This window comes from Saccopteryx bilineata, chromosome 4, assembly GCF_036850765.1.
Source record: "Saccopteryx bilineata isolate mSacBil1 chromosome 4, mSacBil1_pri_phased_curated, whole genome shotgun sequence".
NCBI lineage: Eukaryota > Metazoa > Chordata > Mammalia > Chiroptera > Emballonuridae > Saccopteryx > Saccopteryx bilineata.
Window position 1 is genome coordinate 237427304 of NC_089493.1, and position 21159 is coordinate 237448462.

The 21159-nt window shown below is 38.1% G+C and overlaps 1 protein-coding gene across 1 annotated transcript in view; it reads right to left on the reverse strand.

Moving 5' to 3' along the window:
* Positions 1-21159, reverse strand: part of FBXL17 (F-box and leucine rich repeat protein 17) — a 712016-nt gene that overhangs the window by 680260 nt on the left and 10597 nt on the right. The window contains exons 2-3 of the mRNA XM_066273966.1: positions 14960-15082; positions 11712-11969 (exon numbers count right to left, since the gene is read on the reverse strand). Of these exons, the coding sequence (XP_066130063.1) occupies positions 11712-11969; positions 14960-15082 (381 nt within the window). The remainder of the gene's footprint in view (positions 1-11711; positions 11970-14959; positions 15083-21159) is intronic.

Below are 21159 nucleotides of genomic sequence, written 5' to 3' on the forward strand. Positions count from 1 at the left end.
GTAGTATTATCATCTTAAAAATACAAAGTATTCCAATTTATGAATTCAAGATATCTTTCCATTTATTTAGGTCTTCTTTAATTTTTTTCAAAAATGTTTTATAGTTTTTAGTATATAAGTCTTACATCTGTTTAGTTAAATTTACTCCTGAGACTCAAGGACCTAGATAACAGAGAAGTGGTTACTAGGGGGAGGAAGATGTGTGGTAGGGGGTGCGGAAAGGAAGTAAAGAGAGACAAATATATATGGTGACGGAAAGTTATCTCACTTTGGGTGATGGATATACAACAGGATCAACAGTTCAAACGCTAGAGAATGTTTACCTGAAACCTATGTACTCTTATTGATCAATGTCACCCTGTCAAGTTTAATTTTTTAAATAAAAATTTTAAATATATGTATTTCAGTGTTTCCAATGCTTTTTTTTTTGTATTTTTCTGAAGCTAGAAACGGGGAGAGACAGTCAGACAGACTACCGCATGCGCCCGACCGGGATCCACCCAGCACGCCCACCAGGGGCGATGCTCTGCCCCTCGAGGGGGGGGGGGGCGGGGGTCGCTCTGCCGCTACCAGAGCCATTCTAGCACCTGGGGCAGAGGCCAAGGAGCCATCCCCAGCGCCCGGGCCATCTTTGCTCCAATGGAGCCTTGGCTGCAGGAGGGGAAGAGAGAGACAGAGAGGAAGGAGGGGGTGGGGGTGGAGAAGCAAATGGGCGCTTCTCCTATGTGCCCTGGTCGGGAATCAAACCCGGGTCCCCCGCACGCCAGGCCGACGCTCTACCGCTGAGCCAACCGGCCAGGGCCGATGCTATTTTAAATGTAATTATTTTCTTAATTTCCTTTTTGGATTTTTCATTGCTAGTGTATAAAAATACAACTGAGTTATTTTCACATTGATTTTGTATCCGGCATTTTGCTGAATTCATTTATTAGCTCTAAGGATTTCTTCATGTAGTCTATAGGCTTTACTACATATAAAACCACATCATCTGGCCCTGGCCGGTTGGCTCAGCAGTAGAGCGTCGGCCTGGCGTGCGGGGGACCCGGGTTCGATTCCCGGCCAGGGCACACAGGAGAAGCGCCCATTTGCTTCTCCATCCCCACCCCCTCCTTCCTCTCTGTCTCTCTCTTCCCCTCCGGCAGCCAAGGCTCCATTGGAGCAAAGATGGCCTGGGTGCTGGGGATGGCTCCTTGGCCTCTGCCCCAGGCGCTAGAGTGGCTCTGGTTGCGGCAGAGCGACTGCCCTGGAGGGGCAGAGCATCGCCCCCTGGTGGGCAGAGCATCACTCCTGGTGGGCGTTCCGGGTGGATCCCGGTCGGGTGCATGCGGGAGTCTGTCTGACTGTCTCTCCCCGTTTCCAGCTTCATAAAAATACAAAACAAACAAACAAACAAAACACATCATCTGCAGATAAAGATTGTTTTACTTGTTCCTATACAATTTGGAAGACTTTGCGTTCTTTTTCTTTGCTAATTGTTCCAGCTTAGGACTTCAAGTACATTAGCTGTAGTTCTGTCACATATTGCCTTTATTATGTGAAGAACACTTCTATTCCTAGTTTATTGTCTTTTTTTTCATGGATAAATGTTGGATTTCAACAAATGCATTTCCTATACTAATTAAATGATTATGTGGGTTATTTTTTTTTTTTAATTCAAGGAATGTAGTGTATTACAGTGGTCCCCAAACCCCGGGCCATGGACCGGTACCAGTCCATGGGCCATTTGGTACTGGTCCGCAGAGAAAGAATAAATAACTTACATTATTTCCGTTTTATTTATATTTAAGTCTGAACAATATATTATTTTTTAAAAAGACCAGATTCCCTCTGTTACATCCGTCTAAGACTCACTCTTGACGCTTGTCTCGGTCACGTGATACATTTATCTGTCCCACCCTAAAGACCAGTTCATGAAAAAAAAATTTTTTTTTTTTTTTTTTTTGTATTTTTCCGAAGCTGGAAACAGGGAGGCAGTCAGACAGACTCCCGCATGCGCCTGACCGGGATCCACCCAGCATGCCCACCAGGGGGTGATGCTCTGCCCATCTGGGGCCTCGCTCTGCCACAATCAGAGCCATTCTAGCGCCTGAGGCAGAGGCCACAGAACCATCCTCAGCGCCCGGGCAAACTTTGCTCCAGTGGAGCCTTGGCTGTGGGAGGGGAAGAGAGAGACAGAGAGGAAGGAGAGGGGGAGGGGTGAAGAAGCAGATGGGCGCTTCTACTGTGTGCCCTGGCCGGGAATCGAACCCGGGACTTCTGCACACCAGGCCGACACTCTACCACTGAGCCAACCGGCCAAGGCCAAAAATATTTTCTGACATTAAACTGGTCTGTGGCTCAAAAAAGGTTGGGGACCACTGGTGTATTACACTGATTAATTTTTTCATGTTGAACCACTTTTTCATTCATAGAATAAATTTTACTTGTCATGCTAATTAATTAATATGCTGCTGACTTCTGTTTGCTAGTATTTGTTGAGCATTTTTGCATCCACATTGATTAATAGTATTTATTGGCCTGTAGTTGTCTTTTCTTGTAGTGTCTTTGTCTGGCTTCAGAATCAGAGCAATGCTGGCCCCATAGGTGTTAGAAGTATCTTCTCCTCTATTTAGGAAAAGTTGGAGGAGGGTTGATATTAATTCTTCTTTACATGTTTTTTTTTTTTTAATTTTATTTATTCATTTTAGAGAGGAGAGAGAAAGGAAGAAAGAGAAACAGAGAGGGGGAGAGAAAGGAAAGAGAGACAGAGAGAGAAGGTGAGGAGGAGCTGGAAGCATCAACTCCCATATGTGCCTTGACCAGGCAAGCCCAGGGTTTCGAACCGGCGATCTCAGCATTTCTAGGTCGACACTTTATCCACTGTGCAACCACAGGTCTGGCGTCCTCTTTACATGTTTTAGCAAAATTCAACCAAGAAATTATCTGGTCCCTCAATTTTCTTTGCTGGAAAGATTTTTATTACTGATTCAATCTCCTTACTTGTTATAAGTCTTCATATTTTCTACTTTTTCTTGATCAGTTTTTGTAGTTTGTGTATTTCTAAGAATTTTTCGCCCCTTTTGACATTATCTAGTTTGTTGTGTATACTTGTTTACAATTTTGTTATATGTATGATCTTTTTATTTCTATGAGGTTGGTGTTAATGTCCACTCTTGAGTTTCTGATTTAGTAAACTAAATCTTTTTTTCTAATTAATTTTAGTTAAAGGTTTGTCATTTTTGCTATTTAAAAAAAAACTAGTTTTGGTTTCATTTATTTTCCCTATACATTTTTCATTTATCTCTATTCTGATCATTTTTTTCTTCTTTTTTTAAGTTCTTCAGGTGTCATAATTAGTTTACTAATTTCAGATTTTTGGTGTGTTGTATGTAAGCTTTTATAGCTAAAATCTTCCTCCAAGCACTGCTTTTGTTGCATTCCATAACTTTTGGTATGTTGTCTTCATTTTCACCCACTTCAAAATATTTTCTAATTTTCCGTGATACCTTCTATGATCTATTGTTTAAGAGTGCTCTGTTTAATTTCCACACATTTGTGTATTTTCCTTTGTTACTGATTTCTAGATTTGTTTCATTGTTGTCAGAGAAGATGCTTATATAATTTCAAAATTTTAAAATTATTAAAACTTGTTTTTGGTCCAAAATATGGTCTAATCTAAAAATGCTCCAAATACCTAAAAAGAATGTCTTCTTCTCTTTTTGAGTGTAATGTATTATATATGTCTGTTAGGTATAATTGGTTTGTAGTATTATCAAGTTCTCTATTTTTTTGTTGATATTCTCAGGTTGTTCTATCCACTAAGTAGGGTATTAAAATCTCCAATTGTCGATGTAGAACTGTCCTTCCACCAAGTCTCTCCATTTTTGCTTCATGTATTTAGAAGCTCTGTTGTTAGTTGCATGTGTATTTAAATTGTCATATTGTCCTGATAAATTAAAACTTTAATCAGTATGTAATTATCTTCTTTGTCTCCTGCAACCTTTTTGACTTAAAATTATTTTTTTTCTGCTAATAATATAGCCACTCCTGCTTGCTTTGGTTATTAGTATTTAAATGGAATACCTATTTCACCCTTTTACTTTCAACCTCACTGAGTCTGTATCTAAAATGAGTCTTTTACGGACTTTATACACATGGTTAACTTTTTATCCATTCTACCAATCTTTGCCTTTTAATTAGAGTTTGAACTATTAATATTGAAAGTAACTATTGATAGGGATTTGTTTCTGCCATTTAGCTATTTGTTTACTATATGTTGCAGGTTTTTCTGTTCCTCAGACTCTCCACTATTCAATTTTTTGTATTTAGCAAATTTTATGCAGTATACCATTTGATTCTTTTTGCATTACTTTCTGCATGTATTTTAGTTATTTTTAAGTTTCCCTGTAAATTACAATTAACATTGTAAACATATAATTGCCTAATTTGAATAATACCAACTTAGTTTCAGTGGTTTACAAACACTTTGTTCCTGTACATCTTTATTTCTCTTACTGTATACAGCTATTATCACAGGGTACAATTTTATACATTATGTATCCATTATGGAGATTTATAATTATTGTTCTACATATCTGCCTTTTAAATCATATAGAAAAAAATGAGGAGCCTGACCAGGCGGTGGCGCTGTGGATGGAGCATTGAACTGGGATGTGGAGGACCCAGGTTCAAAACTCCAAGGTCGCCGGCTTTAGCGTGGGCTCATCTGGTTTGAGCACAACTCACCAGCTTGAGCCCAAAGTCACTGGCTTGAGCAGGGGGTCATTCGGTCTGCTGTAGCCCCACAGTCAAGGCACATATGTGAAGGCAATCAATGAACAACTAAGGTGCCACAACAAGAAATTGATGTTTCTCATCTCTCTCCCTTCCTGTCTGTCCTTATCTGTCCCCATCTCTGTCTCTCTCTGTTTCTGTCACAAAAAAAAAAAAAAAAAAATTAAGGAGTTACAAACCAAATGTATAATAAAACTCTTTAAATTTACCTATATAGTTACATATACACATGTTCTTTTTTTCTTCAGATGGCTTTCTGTTACAGTCCAGAGTTTTTTTATTTCAACTTGAAGAACTCTCTTTAGCATTTCTTGTGAGGCAAGTCTACTAAAAATGAACTACCTTGGTATTTGTTTATCTAGGAATATGTTGATGTCCTCTTCATTCTTGGACAGGTTTGCCACATATAGAATTCTTGGTTGACAGTTTTTCCTTCAGCACTTTAAATGTGTCAGCCCACTTCTTTCTGGCTTCCATGGTTTCTCATAAGAAATCACCTCTTAATCTTATTATAGACCCTTTGTATTCAGTGAGTCACTTCTCTGTTGCTGCTTTTAAATTTCACTCTTAGTTTTTGGCTTTGGACAATTATACTATTATGTTTCTCAATGTACACTGCTCACAAAAATTAGGGGATATTTTATTGCTTCATATTCATTTTGAAATATCCCCTCATTTTTGTGAGCAGTATATGCCTCTTTGGCATTATCCTGCTTGGAGTTCATTGGGTTTATCTTTTTTTTCTTCCTTCTTTTACAAGTGAGAGGAGGAGAGATAGACTCCCGCATGTTCCCCAACCAGGATCCACCCAGCAATCTCCATTTGAGGCAGATGCTCTGCCCATTTGGGGCCATACTCACAACCAAGCTATTTTTAGTGCCTGAGACAGAAGCTCCACAGAGCCATTCTCAGCACCCGGAGCTGATACACTAAAAGCAATTGAGCCACGGCTGCAGGAGCAGAAGAGAGAGAAAGAAAGGAGGGGAAAAGGTGGAGAAGCAGATGGTCACTTTCCCTGTGTGTTCAGACCAGGAATTGAACCCAGGACATCAACATACCAAGCCAATGCTCTACCACTGAGCCAACTGGTAAGGACCTGAGTTTCTTAGATGTAGCGATCCATGTCTTTCATCAAATTTAGAAGTTTGGGTCATTATTTCTTATAATATTCTTTCTGCCTCTTTCCCTCTCCCTTCTTCTGGGATTCCCATAATACAAATGTTGTTTTCCATTATTTATGTCTCACAGATCCCTTAGACTCTGTTCACTTTCCTTTATTTTTTCTTTCTGCTTCTCAGACTCAATAATTTCAATAATCCTATGGCCAAATTCACTGATTCTTTCTTGTGCCTGCTCATAGCTGATGCTGAATCACTCTAACAATCTTTTCTATCAATTACCCTACTTTACTGCACAACTCCTACTTACTTCTCTTTATAATTTCTAGTCCTCTATCAATATTCTCATTTTGTTCTTAAATAATTTTTCTTAATTCCTTTAGTTTTTTTGTCCATGCTTTCTATTAGCTCTTTGAACATATTAAAGATACTTGACTTAAACTCTTTGTTTACTAAGTCCAGTGTCTGGGCTTCCACAAGACTGTGTCCTGTCATTTTTTTTCCCTTTGAGTGGGCCATACATCCCTGTTTCTTTTCATGCCTTGTGATGATTCTGTTGTTGAAAACTGTACATCCAAATATTATAGTGTATTCTAATATGGTAACTTGGGAAATCAGAGTCTTCCTCTTCCCTAGGGATTGCTTTCTTTAATTACAGAAGGTTTAGCTTGTGTTTTGCCAGTATTTTGACAAATATTTTCTTGACTGCCAAGAGCTTAAAAACAATATAAAAGAGAAAAGAAAAATATTTCTCCCAGTTCTTACAGACAGGTCCTGCACTGGGGTATTCCTTTAACACTTAGCAACATCATTTACAATTCTGCTTTGATCTTCACTTCCAAGGCAGTTTAAGGTTGCCTCAGGTTTTCCAGGGCATGAAACCTGCCCTGGAACATATATGCATGTGGCTTTCTAAATTCCCTCCAGATATATCTTGGCAGTTCTTACTGCCCCAATTCTCTAAAGAAATTCTCTCCCATGTTTTTCCTCTCAGGACCTAGGTGGTCTATTACATTAATCAGCCACAATCTTTTGCCTCAACATCTGCAGGTTTTTCCCATTTGTCTTACACTGTTTTCTAATAATGCCTACTGGTTTTCCTCCCTGAAAAATTGTCCATACTGAGAACATGAGCAGCTGTCTTCAAACCTGTTGCCAAGCTGGGCAAGATATAGAGCACTGACAGTAAAAATGCCACAAGGTCTTTCCCACCACTTTCTAATTGCCATTTTCTTGGTCCAGCATTCACCGGGTTGCTGTAAAACACCAACTGTTTCCCAGAGTTCTGGCAAAGTTGGTTCTAACAGTTTCTGCTTGTTTTTCTGTGGTGAAATGGGGTTTTGGAGTTGCCAGCTTTGCCAATGATTTTGCTGATATTCTAAATATTATTTTTAAAGACCTAAAATCTCATAATGAAACAAGACTGAAATTTATTAATGCAACATTTATTTTTGCATTATTTCAATTTGAGAGGATGCCTATAATAACTACAGTGATATAGAAACATTCAGAAATTTCTACAGAGATTCATGAATTAGATTGAGGTGTTATAGTGCTAAAATAAAATACAAAGAATCACATAAAATGTGAACTTAAAAGATACAACTTCTTAGATTTCTCTGAATATTCTGGCTACTGCTATTTCATGTTTTCTAGCAAAAGCCAGATGGTAATAAAATACTAGAAAAACTGAAATAGCCTACTGTCCGTAATTAATTTGTTTTTTTTGCCTATAATACATAACTGTAGTTTTATGAGATGACTATAATAAACATACATTCTACCAGTACAATTATTTGTAGTTATTTTTATGAAAATAAAAGTATCAAGATTTCAAGCCCTGGTCAGGGAGCTCAATCAGAGCATTGTCCCAAAATGACAAGGTTGTCGGCTTGATTCCAGGTCAGGACACATACAAGAATCAATCAATGAATGTATGGATGGGTGGAAAAAAAAGTCAATGTTTCTCTCTCTTTCCCTTCTTCTGTAAAATCAATCAATCAATCAATCAATATAATTTTTAGCCTGACCAGGCAGTGGTGAAGTGAACAGAGCATCACCTGGGACACTGAGGACCCAGGTTTGAAACCCCAAGGTCACCAGCTTGAGTGTGGGCTCACCCAGCTTAAGCATGGGCTCACCTGGCTTGAGCATGGGCTCACCTGGCTTGAGTGTGATCATAGTCATGACCTATGGTTGCTGGGATGAGCCCAAAAATCACTGGCCTGAAGACCAAGATTGCTGACTTGAGCAAAGAATCACTGGCTCGGCTAGAGGCTCCAGGTAAAGGCACATAAGAGAGAGCAATCAATGAACAACTAAGGTGCCGCAATTATAAGTTGATTCTTCTCATCTTTCTCCTCTCCTGTCTGTCCCTCTCTGCCCATCTCTCTTTCTATAAAAATAAAATAAAATAAAAACAAAAATAAAAATATTCCCCTGGGCCTGCCTGGTCAAGGCACATATAAGAGTTGATGCTTCCTGCTCCTCCCCCCTTCTCTCTCTTTCTCTCTATCCCTCTCTTCCTCCTCTCTAAAATGAATAAATAAGTAATGAACAAAACTATCTTTTAAAAAAAAAGAAAAAAATATTTCAAGGTGGGATTTTACAAAAAACCAGTTTCAACCAAAAACAGTCTGACTTTTAAGTGTTTTACCATAAGTTTGGGAAACCTTGTTAAGATACAATTAGTAAAATATTAAAATTCAGATCTATTAGAACTCCAAATAGACATACTTTATGTAAATGCTTTTATAAACAGAACTCAAGAACCATATGGTATTTGCTAAAGTCAATCAAAATTATAGTAGTTATAAATGGAAATACACTTTAAAGAAATTATTAGTAAAATACATGTATACCATTCTAAAACATTTATGAGTTTTTACTAACAGAAGTGGAAATAAAATACCTTGCAACCTGATCTGTAGAATCAACAATTCAATCATGGCCCTGGCCAGTTGGCTCAGTGGTAGAGCGTCGGCCTGGTGTGCGGGAGTCCCAGGTTTGATTCCCGGCCAGGGCACACAGGAGAAGTGCCCATTTGCTTCTCCACCCCTCCCCCTCTCCTTCCTCTCTGTCTCTCTCTTCCCCTCCCGCAGCCAGGGCTCCACTGGAGCAAAGTTTGTCCGGTCGCGGAGGATGACTCTGTGGCCTATGCCTCAGGTGCTAGAGTGGCTCTGATTGCGGCAGAGCGGCAGCGCCCCAAGATGGGCACAGCATCGCCCCCTGGTAGGCATGCCGGGTGGACCCCGGTCGGCGCGTGGGGGAGTCCGTCTGACTGCATCCCCGTTTCCAGCTTCAGAAAAATACAAAAAAAAAAGCAAAAAAAACCAATTCAATCATTTGGTATGTTTATGAGTAAAAAAAATAATAATCCCAAGAAAATTCTGAATTTATAAATAGTTCATGCTAGACCTTTTAAAACTTTATTATACATTTTTGAGTTGTTAAGTCACTAAAACTATAATACACTTCCACAGCAGAACTCATCAAACATCTCTGGGTCATAAATTTATTTACTAAGTGGGTCAAGGTCAACATTTATTTAACATAATACAGAGGTAGGCAAAAGTAGGTTTATAGTTGTTTCACAAGGGAAAAGACCTTCAGGTTATGATTATTACAATAACTTTTTAACTCAAAATAATGTTACAACTGTAAATCTAGTTTTACCCATCTCGTAGTGCAGAATAGAAAATATCAGTGTGTACTGGACAGAAGGCTACATACTGTTTCATAAAATTTTTATTTCTATCTTATATATATAGAAAAGGCATTCTCTTTCTAATATACCACACCATTTTATCAGAAGAAAGAGGCTAAAATAGGATACTCCTGCTACAGCACAGACTTAAGCATTGGAAATTATTACTCGCTATTTTGCAATGAGGTTCCTATGTAATTATTTAATGTAATATACTCTCTTAAAAAGATTACTTCAGGATGAAAAAGATTTAGATTGTTTTACTACTTCTATCATGTTATTACTTTATATTTAACTAATTCATAATTCAGATATCATGCAAATCTGAAGCAAACATCTAATCCATCATCAATTAATGGGTTCCAAAATAACTCACATGCTAGAAAAGATTTACTTAATTAGTCTCAAAATTGTCAGTTAATTAATAGGCAAACTTTATATTTAGGGATCTTCATTTTATTTCTAACTTCATCTCAGATCAGATTCAAATCTAGGAATTTAATTTACTCTGCGGTTTTACCGGGAAGTATTTAGACTGCATCCCAATTCTAAATTTAAATATTAATCCTGTGCCTGACCTGTGGTGCTGCAGTGGATAAAGCATTAACCTGGACTGCTAAGGTCACTGGTTCAAAACCCCGGGCTTGCCTGGTCAAAACACATATGGGAGTTGATGCTTCCTGCTCTTCCTCTCCCCTCCTCTAAAAATGAATAAATAAAAAAAAATCTAAAAAAAATATAATGTCTCTATTTGAGGTCTAGAAGAATATAGTTTATTGGCCTGGAAATGTCAAAAGACAATAATGGCTTTGGAAAATCCAGGCTTCAACTCTCACTCAACTATCTGCTAAACATTAGGCAATTCATCAATCTCTCTAAGGCCTAATTTCTTCCTTTACAAAATGAGTTTATTATCAACTATTTCACAAAGTTATTTCAAAGGCTAAATGTAAAAATACAACAAGCACCTACTACAATAGTAGAAACATTATCAAATATTCAAAATATTCACAAATTCAGGGTCTGCCACATAGAATCTGTTTAATAACATCAAATGAATAATCAACTCTGAAACAAGAAACCTTAAACACCATTTCCAAAGGAAGCAAATCAATATATGATACTATTTTTAATCCTATTTTTATGCTAAATAGAGATAATTACTACCTTTTTCTTTATTTTATACTCTCACTTAAACTTTCATTTATGCCTTAAAACATTTTAAAACATGTAAGCATGTTATTTAATAACATAAAAGAAAAATTAAAAGTTAATTTTTAAAACATCATGCTGACCTAAACTGCATAGATCTTGTTACCTAAAGCAAAATTTGGAACAAAATTTAATTAAGAAAAAAATAAGCCTGACCTGTGGTGGCGCAGTGGATAAAGCGTCCACCTGGAAATGCTGAGGTCGCTGGTTCGAAATCCTGGGCTTGCCTGGTCAAGACACATATGGGAGTTGATGCTTTCTGCTCCTCCCCCCCTTCTCTCTCTCTCTCTCCCTCTCTCTCTCCTTTCTAAAAAAATAAAATAAAATAAAAGCCTGACCAGGCAGTGGCTCAGTAGATAGAGCGTCGGACTGGGATGCGGAAGGATCCAGGTTTGAGACCACAAGGTCGCCAACTTGAGCGCGGGCTCATCTGGTTTGAGCAAAAAGCTCACCAGCTTAGACCCAAGGTCGCTGGCTCCAGCAGGGGGGGTTACTCGGTCTGCTGAAGGCCCACAGTCAAGGCACATATGAGAAAGCAATCAATGAACAACTAAGAAGTCACAACGCGCAACGAGAAACTAATGATTGATGCTTATCTCTTTCCGTTCCTGTCTGTCTGTCCCTGTCTATCTCTGCCTCTGTAAAAAAAAAAAAAAAAATTAACAAAATGGCTGGTCACAGAAGTTCAGCCACTCACTACAAAACACAACCAAGTTAATTTATCAATTATAATAACAGCACATTAGTTCACTAACCCAAAGAAATATTCATGGATACATAAAAAAGATGACTTCTTTTAGTCTCTGGAGATTATTTTTAACATAACAATTTTTTGAAGTGTTGCTACAAAAAAATTTTTTAGTTAATATGAGTTAAATCATGTTATAGATGCTAAAATTTACCTCTTTGAGTCCTTCATCGGTTAGTTTGTCCTGGTTGCCCACATGAACTTTCTGAAGTAAAGGACAGTGAGAAGCAACCGCAATAATAGAGGTGTCAGAAAGCTGTTTACACCTGTAAGCTGTATACCTAAGAAGTCCAGGACACTTAAACGCTAGAACACACACGCCAGTATCAGACATACTGCGACAATCAGAAATGTTGATTTCAATTATATTTTGACTTCTTGATGCAATTTTTTCCAATAGTTCATCAGTGACCTATGAGAGAAAAAAAGCAATAAATTTAAACTTTTGCTGAATGTACAAAGGTTTTTTCTATTCTTTTTTAAATTATCCCCAATAAACAATAAAATTAAATTATTGCATGAAAACCACAATCAAAAGGAAACTTTTCTACTTAATATCATATTAAAGTGTAACAAGAAATGTGGTATACCAAAAAAAAAATATGTTTGGTCTTTGTCTCTGGTTCCTTAAACAGAGCTCCTAAAACCCTTGGAATTTCCTGAGTGACAGCAGTGTCCTTTGTTCTTCATAACAAGTCCCCTTTGACCACATACGAGTTTATACTAATGAAATGACTGAAGTTGGGGCCTCCAGAAAGCTTCAGATGAGCTGGGTCAACAGAAAGAACAAATACCACGTAACTAGATGGTAGAAACTTTTAACTCCACTCCATGACATCTGGGAAAGATGTAGAGCTGGAGAATGGGTTATAAAAACTCTTTAATAATGTGATCTGAAGAGCTTCTGGGTTGGTGAACACATCAAAATGCTGGGCAGGTGATACACCTAGAGAGGGTATGGAAACTCCACACTCTAACACCTTACCCTATATATCTTTTCCATTTGGCTGAATTTTCTCCTTTATAATCAACCATTAAGTATAAGTAGTTTTCTGAGTTCTGTAAGCCATTCTAGCAAATTATTAAACCTGAGGAAGGGGTGGAAAACTCCCCAATATATAACTGATCAGTAGAAGTACAAGTGATTCCTGGGACTTGTGACTAGAACAAGGTGGGGCAAAAGTAGACACCGTTGTTTGTATGGAAAATAATATAATAATTAATAATAATACAAGAATAAACTCTGTTTTGTGTACTCACAACCGTAAACCTACTTTTGCCACACCTTGTACAAATATATGAAGTAGGGATAGTCTTACAGGACTAAGCCCTTAACCTGTGAGGTCTGTGTGCTAACTCCAAAAGTCAGTGTCAGAACTGAACAAAATTGTCAGACATAGAATTGCTGTCAGAGAATTTGTTATTAGAATGTAAAAAACTTCACATATTTGGTGTAAGAGAACACCAAGAAATAATATATACGCTAGTTTTCATTAAAACCCTAAAAATCTATCCTTCTTAGGAAAACTTATTTTAATTAAACCTTCAAACTCACCAAAACTTTCCACAAGGCTACATTGAAATTTTAAATGTTTTTTTCTCTATTTTTTAACCCAGCAATAGTGTACATCAGTGATCATGATGTATGAATCTTGACTTTTTACACTTAATATTAGGTTATACCACATATATAAATTTCAATTGTTTTACTACTTCTATCACAGTGTTATTTTGTATATAACTAATTCATAGCTTAGAAAATTAATTTCATTTTGTGTATCAGCACACCAAAGATTATATGTAAATGTCCGTATCAAATAGCTTTTCTCAGAAGACTCAAAGCTAAATATGAGTAACCTTAAAATTCATCTGGTGAAAAACTCACATGGTCATCTGAATTTTAAAAATAATTTTTAAAGACTCAACCTCTACTTATCATCTGCCCAATAACAACATTAAAAAAAAAGTTAGCATTATTCAGATCCTTTGAGTAAAAGTAATGGCAAGAGAAAACACACATGATGAACTTTAGAACAGAAGGAAAGAACTGGAGTGTTTGGGACACTAGGAATAAGAACCAAGGTTAAAACTATCTTTGTGTTTGTTGGGAAAGCACAACTGCAGTAAGTTTCACAGCTAAAACTTGAACATAGTGTCCTTTAATGTATTTTTCATTTATAAACCTTACTACCAGCAGAGAGAAAAAACTATTTTTAGTCAGAGTTTGTAACAAATAGCTCAGATATACAAAAGTATTGAAGTAAAGAGCCAATGGATTATTTCACATTATTTCACATTACTACCCTAACCCAGGCATGTAAACCTTGCTCATTTTGTTTTAAAGTGTACATACTAGATACACATGCATAACCACTAACAGAGATATGTTGGAGTTGGCTTGTACCAACTCACAAGACTATAATGTGTACCTCTTTCTAAATCAGTGGCATCACTACATTCAGTGACATCACATTGGTAGTTTAAAAATAGCTACAGTGGAAATATTTATACCACAGAAACCGGCAAATAATACAAATCAAGGCTTTTTATTTGTTCATTTGTTTTTGAAAGCCAGTTGTTACACATTTACCAGCACACCACTACTAACAGCATCACAAAAGGATTTAGAGCAATGTTAGTACTCTAATAAAATCCTAATCTTATTGGATATTTTTATATATTTCCATGCCAAGTATTGACAACCAAATATAAAGGAAGAATTGCAAACTGTTTGCAAAAGCACTAGTTTCTCTGTCCTTTTTTTCCAAATATGCCAGCATATAAATATATGTATTAGGCAACCAGGCAATGGGAAGGATTAGAAGATTTACCAACAGTAAAATTAAAACAAAGTAAGTAATCTCAGCTCATTTTGTTTCCATTACTTCATCTATAGTAATAGTGTAAGTACAGTATTATTAATATTGTAATAATAAGTTAATAGGGATAACAATAGTATCAACTCATAAGGTTATTAGAAAGACAAACTGCATTATACGTATGTATAAAACTTGCAGAACAGTGCATGGCATAACAGCAGTACTATATAAACGTTTGCCATCATGTTCTACTATTAAACTACATAATATGCATGATATGACCCTTCCAGGAAAGGAAAGTTTAATTTTGTTTAAGTTTAATGAAAAAAGGGGAAGACAAACAGGATATAAAGAAAATTAAGAAGCAACCCAAAATTATCAACCCACACTTAAAGATATCTTCTTAACCATAAGAACATAGCTTTAACTTAAATTCATACACAAAGAATTCTAAAGAACAGAATTACGGATTACAGTCATTTAAACTATCTTGAGAAACTACAACAGAGAAGTGATTTCTGAAGAGAAATAGATTTTTTTGAATCGGTAAAATTTGTGCTTCTTAGAATTAGATTACATATACCTGCTGACGACTACTAAGATCCAGCTGCTTCCAAAACTGGAAATCTAAACAAAGGTCACGCCAATACTTGCAAACCAACGATGCAGAAAGGCAACGTTCATCCAGGGATAAATTAGAAAATATCTGTAAATAAAAAAGAAACCATATGATATGTGGTAAACATTTTAAAGGTACTCCTTTGTTAAAAAAAATTAGCTTTAAAGCATAAAAACATGTTGAATACATTTAGTCATTATTAGAAACATCACCGGTAGAAACTGTCCTAAAGAGAAAGTATGGTATGGGAGTTAAGAACATGGACTAATGTAAAATTTTCTGTAAGAAAAGGAGAGCAGGAGGGTGTGTGTGTGTGTGTGTGTGTGCGCGCGCGCGCCAATATTTTTTTAAAAATCAAAAGGATATGCCAAAAAATAAAAATACTCATCCTAAAGGGAAGAGAGAAAAGATTAAGAAGGAGAGAGTGAGACCAGGCGGTGGCGCAGTGAATAGAGCGTTGGACTGGGATGCAGAAGGACCCAGGTTCGAGACCCCGGGGTTGTCAGCTTGAGTGCGGGCTCATCTGGCTTGAGCAAAAGCTCACTAGCATGGACCCAAGGTCACTGGCTCGAGCAGGGGGTTGCTCAGTCTGCTGAAGGCCCGCGGTCATGGCACATATGAGAAAGCAATCAATGAACAACTACGGTGTCGCAACGAAAAACTGATGATTGATGCTTCTCATCTCTCTCCGTTCCAGACAGTCTCTCCCTATCTATCCCTCTATCTGACTCTCTCTCTCTGTCCCTGTAAATAAATAAATAAAAAGATTTTTAAAAAAAGGAGAAAGTGATGAAAGTGAAACTACTCCACAGGTACCCAGTTTTAGGTTTTTTTTGTTTTGTTTTTTTGTTTTTTGCATTTTTTCTGAAGCTGGAAATGGGGAGAGACAGTCAGACAGACTCCCGCATGCGCCTGACCGGGATCCAACCGGCACGCCCACCAGGGGCGACGCTCTGCCCACCAGGGGGCGATGCTCTGCCCCTCCGGGGCGTCGCTCTGCCACGACCAGAGCCACTCTAGCGCCTGGGGCAGAGTTCAAGGAGCCATGCCCAGCGCCCGGGCCATCTTTGCTCCAATGGAGCCTTGGTTGCGGGAGGGGAAGAGAGAGACAGAGAGGAAAGAGGGTGAGGGTGGAGAAGCAAATGGGCGCTTCTCCTATGTGCCCTGGCCGGGAATCGAACCCGGTTCCCCGCACACCAGGTCGACGCTCTACCACTGAGCCAACCGGCCAGGGCCGCAGGTACCCAGTTTTATAGTTTGACCTTAGAACCAGGTGAATGTTTTATACAATTTTTAAAATTAAAATGTCATAAAAGGACATTTTATCTCTACAATATTCCTTTCCAGAAATTCATAAACCCAATCTAATTCCAAGAAAAGTATCATATACACCAATTGTGGGACATCTCACAGAATATGTGACTAGGACTCCTCAAAAATTAAGATTATGAAAAACAAAGAAAAGCTGAGTGAGTATCAGAGACAAGAGGAGAAATCTTGAATTGGACAAAGGCCATTAACAGAAAAATTGTACCAATGCCGGCTTCACAGTTTGGCAAATGTAAGAGAGTAATGTAAAATAATCAATTTAGAGGAAACTGAAAATGGATGAAGAGTATATAGAGACTTTGTACTATCTTTGCAACTCTTCTAAAATTATTCCAAAATAAAAGGCTTATTTTTAATAGAGTTTTCAAAAGTAAAAATTGTTTTTAAAATCATCAGGGTTAAGACCACTGCAGATTTTTAAAAATTAAAAGACATAGCTACAAATATAGTGTGTGAACCATATTAAGATCCTGCAATGAACCAACTATAAGAAGATACTTCTGAGACAATCAGATAAAATGGAACATAAAAGAGATATTAAATGATTTAAAGAAAATTACTTCTCACTTTTTAGGTTGCAATTACACTGTGGCTATAGTATTTTTCAAAAGCTATTATCCACTTGGCCCTGGTAGGCTCAGTGGCCAGAGCATCAGCCTGGCGTGTACACATCCCAAGTTCGATGCCCGGTCAGGGCACATATGAGTAGTGACCATCTGCTTCTCTTCTGCTCCCTCTCACCTTACTCTCTTTCCTCCCCTCTCGCAGCCAGTGGCTCCACTGATTCGAGTATCACCCCCAAACAATGAGGATAGCTCGGTTAGTCTGAGCAGTCACCTCAGGCACTGAGGATAGCTCAGTTAATTTGAGCATCAGCCACACATGGGAGTTGCCAGGTGGATCCCGGTTGGGGTACATGTGGGAGTCATCCTTTTATCCCCCCTTCTCTCACTAAAAATAAATAAATAAAAATAAATTTTAAAAAGCTACTATCCATTTTAGATATATACTTTAGCATTTATGGCTGAAATGATATCTAGAATTTGCTTTCAGATACTTTATCAAAAACAAAAGTAAAACTAAAAAAGTCAGAATACTGAAAAACTATTGAATTTGGTTGAATGATACATGGGGAGTTTTTCTACTTTAGTCTGTACATGAAAACTCCATATTAAGTGAAAATTTTAACAAGAACATGTGCTCCATAATAAATTGTTTTATCCTAGGTTTGAATCGTGGCTTTACCATTTATTATCTATGTAACCTTGGACAAATCACCTAACTTCTCTATACCTCAATTTCTTTATCTATAAAATCAGAATAATACAGTCTTTACATAATAAGAGTTATTGTGACAACCAAACAAGCATACACAAAATTTTGAGAACAGTATCTGGAACAGAGTAAATAGTATACAAATTATTCTTATCACAATATGACCTAAAATGATTTACCTCTGTACAGTCAAATGTTGCAAAAATATAAGCTAGAATCTCTACTATGTTTAAATCTTGAGCCTTGGGAAAACAACTGCCAACTGCTGTTCCTTTACAACTATTGTTTGTCCTCCAAGCGTTAAGTGAGAAGTAAAATTACACATAAAAATCACTGGCATCGATGTAGGTAAGCCCACTAGTCTCTCACTCCCATTCATGACATCTAAAACCTTTGCATAGCATACTAAAAATAATTACCTCAGGACTCCAAAAGGTGAAGGACAGATGGACTGGGAAGTGAACCAAAACTTACAGAATGGCCAATAACAGGGATGAGTTTCCTGTGTTATTTTCCCTTTTCTCTACAAGCATGGAACTGAGGATGGCTCCTATACAGAACTACACAGCAGACACAACCAATGAAAATACAGAGAAAAAATCATCTCTCTGAACAAAGAGCTTATGTAAAACAGAAAAAGTGGAGGAGTCCCCATTTGGGTTCTTTTTTCCTTTTCCTTTTCCTTTTTCTCACTCCTGGCCATGTCTCAAATGCAGCCTCAATCACAGATCTGCAATGTGGCAGCTGTGCAGGAACCTAAAATTCTGAAAGTAAACTGATTGTTTTGACCAGAAGAACCAGGAAAGAAACTCCGTGGACCAAAGAGTGTTCAAGGAAACTCCATTACCTTTTTCTTATCACTTCATTATGAAAACAGCCTAACTTCTAAAAAACTAGACAGCAGAACAGACATATACCATGGGCTATAACTCTGAGAGAAACTTCATCTTTCTATCCAGAGAAACAGGAAAAGAGACCTCTCAGTCAAACAGTGTAAAGAATGGATTAAAGAAGAGATCTGGAAAAAGCACCCTTAATTCAGTGTATGAAGTGGGAAAAAAAACTGAGTTAACATGTACAGAAGAAACCCAAAACAGCATAGCAAAGTCTTTAAAAACTGGGCTAACATTAGAATCACAGGCCAAAGAAAAGAAGATGAAATTTCAGTCTAAACATAACATAGCTGATCCCTGGGAAATCTGATGAATATAAACATTCATAAAACTCAATGAATTCCAACAGGATTAACTCAAAGAGATCTACACTAAGACACATTATAACCAAATTGTCAGAAGACAAAGACAGAGAATCCTAAAAGCAGACAGAGAAAAGCAACTCATCATATACAAAGAATCATCAATCAGATTAACACCCGATTTCTCATCAGACATCATGTAGGCCAGCAGGCAATGGGGTAACACATTTAAAGCACTGAAAGAAAAACTGTCAACCAGGAATTTTGTATCTGGCAAAGCTATCCATCAAAAATGAAGGACAGGGCCCTGGCCGGTTGGCTCAGCGGTAGAGCGTTGGCCTGGCATGCGGGGGACCCGGGTTCAATTCCCCGCCAGGGCACATAGGAGAGGTGCCCATTTGCTTCTCTACCCCTCTCTCCCTCCTTCCTCTCTGTCTCTCTCTTCCCCTCCCACAGCCAAGGCTCCATTGGAGCAAAGATGGCCCGGGCGCTGGGGATGGCTCCTTGGCCTCTGCCCCAGGCGCTAGAGTGGCTCTGGTTGCGGCAGAGCGACGCCCCGGAGGGGCAGAGTATCGCCCCCTGGTGGGCAGAGTGTCGCCCCTGGTGCGCGTGCCGGGTGGATCCCGGTCGGGCGCATGCGGGAGTCTGTCTGACTGTCTCTCCCCGTTTCTAGCTGCAGAAAAATACAAAAAAAAAAAAAAAAAAATGAAGGACAGGTCATGGTCGGGTAGTTCAGTTGGTTTGAGCGTCATTTCAATACACCAAGGTTGCAGGTTTGATCCCCAGTCAGGGCACATATAATAATCAACCAATGAATTCATAAATAAGTGGAACAACAAATTGATGTTGATGTTTCTCTCTCTCTCTCATAAATAAATAACTTTTTAAATGAAAGAAAAATTAAGATATTTCCAGATATACACTGAGGGAATTTTTCACTAGTATACCTACTTACAAGAAATGCTAAAGCAGCCTGACCTAGGTGGTGCAGTGGATTCGGCATCAACCTGGAATACTGAGGACCCCAGTTCAAAAACCCAGGTTTCCTGGCCAAGGCACATATGAGAAGCAACTACTTCAAGCTGATGCTTCCCATTCCTCCTCCCTTTTCTTGCTCTCTCTTTCCTCTCCCTAAAATCAATAAATAAAATTTTTTAAAAAATGCTAAACAGAGTCCTTCGGGCTGAAATGAAAAGAGCACTTGAAATCACAGTAACGCCTGACCGGGCGGTGGCACAGTGGATAGACCGTCGGACTGGGATGCCGAGGACCCAGGTTCCGGACCCCGAGGTCGCCAGCTTGAAGGCAGGCTCATCTGGTTTGAGCAAAAAGCCCACCAGCTTGAACCCAAGGTCGCTGGCTCGAGCATGGGGTTACTTGGTCTGCTGAAGGCCCGCGGTCAAGGCACATATGGGAGGGCAGTCAATGAACAACTGAGGTGTTGCAACGCACAATGAAGAACTAATGATTGATGCTTCTTGTCTCTCTCCGTTCCTGTCTGTCTGTCCCTGTCTATCCCTCTCTCTGACTCACTCTCTGTCTCAGTAAAAAATAAATAAATAAAAATTAAAAAAAAAAGAAATCACAGTAACATGAAACCCCATAAAGAAATAAAGAACACCAATAAAGGTAGATAGATATCCATTCAAGTAAATATAAAATTCAGTATTAATGTATTTTTGGTTTACATTCCAATTCTAGATAACTGAAAAGACAACTACATAAAAAATAATAAATCTATGTTAAACTTATGGACACAAACATGTTCAGGTGTAATACATGATAATCACAACATAAATATATACTGCTCACAAAAAATAGGGGATATTTCTAAATGAATATGAAGCTATAAAATAACCCCTATTTTTGTGAGCAGTGCCATTGAAACTAAATTGGTATCTGTAGTGTTAAGTGCTTGACATCAAGGTGGGTTTTTTTTATTGTAGTGTGTCTAACATTGAGTTTTTGATTGCCAAGACATCTATTTTAAAAGACATCAATCTTGAATAAACATATTGCCAACTATTAGCAAAACAACCAGGTCAGGAACTAGGTCACCACTATCCATGAAGGTCCCTCTTTCAGAAAGCCCTAGATAACCTAGATAACTGACCACTTAAACGACCTCATTTTTCCCTTCCTGTACCCTAATTCCTGCTCATGCCAATGAAAAGTAAACCCGCAAAACCCTCAACACACCACCTTTGGACCCTACTAAAGGCAGAATTCCAAGTTCACATTCTCTACCTGCAACCTGACTGTGTAGCCCTTGAGCATGCTATAGGCTCTCCAGGGTCTGCAAGTAATATTGTTCCTCTAATTCTAATAAGAACCAAAAGAGTAGGCTCAACCATAAACAAGAGCC